The 2,728-nt window shown below is 38.0% G+C and overlaps 1 protein-coding gene across 1 annotated transcript in view; it reads right to left on the reverse strand.

Annotated features, from left to right (window-relative positions):
- The window catches only part of LOC101855734 (ethanolamine-phosphate cytidylyltransferase), a gene marked incomplete in the record, with an annotated part of 36,894 nt that overhangs the window by 1,376 nt on the left and 32,790 nt on the right, over positions 1 to 2,728 (reverse strand). The window contains 2 exon segments of the mRNA XM_013083985.2: positions 312 to 377; positions 2,330 to 2,395. Of these exon segments, the coding sequence (XP_012939439.1) occupies positions 312 to 377; positions 2,330 to 2,395 (132 nt within the window).

A 2,728-nucleotide genomic window follows, 5' to 3' on the forward strand; every position in this document is an offset into this window, starting at 1 on the left:
ACACACACACACACACACACACACACACACACACACAAAACACACACACATACACAAACATACACACACTATCGTTTCTTTAAAAGCGTGTGTTTCTATGTCCACCAACTATTAAATGTATATAATTTAGAACCAGTCAGTCATGAATCTACAGTAAAAATCACCAAGTCACCAGTCAGTCAAAGTCAGTCATGAGTCACCCGTCATCAGTCATGAGTCACCAGTCATGAGTCACCAGTCATGAGTCACCAGTCATCAGTCACCAGTCATCAGTCACCAGTCAGTCACCAGTCATCAGTCAAAAGATGTACCTCAAAGGGATCCCGTCCACCGTCCGTTGCCTTCACCGGCGTCTCTCCGTGACACACGAGCTTTATCTGAGACAGATCCAAGACACAAGACAGTAAACTTTTAGGGCAATCTGTTAACATTGACTGGTGGGAGCTGTCTGTCAGTTTTAGTTAGCGTTTCACGGCGCTTTCAACACAATAAGGTCATTTAAGCGACGGAGATTAAAGGTTGTGAAAGAGAGTAACATTTTTTTTTTTAAAGGAGGAGAGATAAACACGAAAGACGATTTAGAGAAAAGAAGGAGCAAACCATACTAAAGCACCGGCAACCGGTTATATCTATCTAACAGATATCATACGATGTTAACCGTGGTGGGATCTCTATCTGTTAAATCCGTTAACAAAGCTGAGGATGTATCTGCTCACAACGTTTTGAGTTATCTGTAAACATTCACTACATCTCTACAGCAAAAATCGTCTTTCTACATCCCGTCTGCTTGGATAGAGCCTTGTAAACATTCAAGTTTGGATCTATGTAATTGGTCGCTTTTAAGCACAAGGGGGCTATCCCGAAAAATGCTGTTTTGAGAAAATCGAAAGTGAAGTTTTTGGACCCTTTTTCACTTTCTTTAAAAGACAAGGAGAGTTTTCTCTATAACCAAACAAATATATACACCAATGAAACCAAACTTTTCCTACCTTCAGAGATTTAAAAAAGAACACTTAGAAATAAGACCAGAACCGGGAAAAAGGACCAGATGCTTTCATATTATTTCGAGGACTGTCTATCAGCAAATGCCTATTGTTTCGCGAAATACAGACGAATGGTTCTCAAGCTCATGGGACTTGGCATGGCGTATGCAAAGGAACAAAACTCATGAAATTAGCAAATTTGGTCATTTTAAAAATTAGAATAAATTGAATGAAATTCCGGTCCATGCGACTATATAAGTTACATTGCTCTCTGGGGGCACATGGGTGTCAGTCCCACAGCCTATGAGCCATTAGTACTACTGACTTTGACCCTAAACCTCTGTTCATATTATATGGTCGCTTTTAAGCACAAGGGGGCTATCCCGAGAAATACTGTTTTGAGAAAATCGAAGGTAAAGTTTTTGCCCATTGTTCAATTTCTTTAAAAACAACTAGAGCTTTCTCTATAACCAAACAAATATACACACCAATGAAACCAAACTTCTCCTACAGCTAGGGTAATACCCACTTTTGGTGTAGGTCAAGTTTTTGGAAACCCCCGAAATCTGGGTTAGCCCGCTTGTCCTTAAAAGCAATCAATAATATAATTGTACTATTATAATGTGGCGAGTAAGATCCACAGTAGATCTTTTCATCATGTATGAATAATAGATCTTTTCATCATTTATGAACAACAGATCTTTTCATTATCATTAAATAATATATCGTATCTTTGAGCAATAACTTTTCATCATCTATGAACAATAGATCTTTTCATTATCTTTAAACAATATATTTTTTCACCAGCTTTGAAAAATAGATCTTATATATGAACAAGAGATCTTTTCATCATCTATGGACAATATAATTATTTTATCTATGGACAATAGATCTTTTCATCATCTATGAACAATATAATTATTTTATCTATGGACAATAGATCTTGTCATCATCCATGAACTCCATTGAAATTTTCACAAGAGATCTCATATCTCTACCAGGTACCGTATTTTTATTATCATTCTCTTTTCTGACGTTACTTAACAGGAATGGAAGATTACATATAAAATAATAACCGCTCTATACTGCTTCTTCCATCCCGATTCAATTGTGATGGAACAAGATTAGAGACACTCGTTAAAACTGATAGACATCTCAATAGTGACAGTAACTGAATACGTTGACAGTTTGAATAAATTGACAGAGACGTCAAAAGAGAAATTTATTGGAAAAATTGACATAGATCTCAATAGAGACATATTGAATAAACTGACAGAGTAAAACCTGAATAGACACATATATTGAGTAACTTGATAGAGACCCCAACAGGCACGTGTGTTTCTGACCTTATAGCAGTCCATGAAATCCTGAGTGATGGCATAAGGAGCTCCCATCACCACGTCACTCACACTCTGCACAGTGGAGAGAAGAGCAGGGAGGGAACAGGGAGGGGGGAGGGGCGGCGAAGGGTCAGGGAGGAGGGGGTAGAAGGACAAGGAAGGGCAGGGGGATACATGAATAACAAAGAGGAGGGAGGGGGTTGGGGGGCGTTGTTGAGCCATCCAAATCTATTAATAAAATGGTGTAACCTATTTCAGGAGCTATGTTTGATAATACAAATCTAATGATGGTATACGATAAATATTTTATTTTATAATGTAACGAATTATTATTTTGCATATGACAGAAGCAATAGGGAGTGCTTTTTGGGAGACAAAATATAGCCCAAAACAGGCACCACCACC

The sequence above is a fragment of the Aplysia californica genome, unplaced genomic scaffold (genome assembly GCF_000002075.1).
Source record: "Aplysia californica isolate F4 #8 unplaced genomic scaffold, AplCal3.0 scaffold00266, whole genome shotgun sequence".
Classification (NCBI taxonomy): Eukaryota; Metazoa; Mollusca; class Gastropoda; order Aplysiida; family Aplysiidae; genus Aplysia; species Aplysia californica.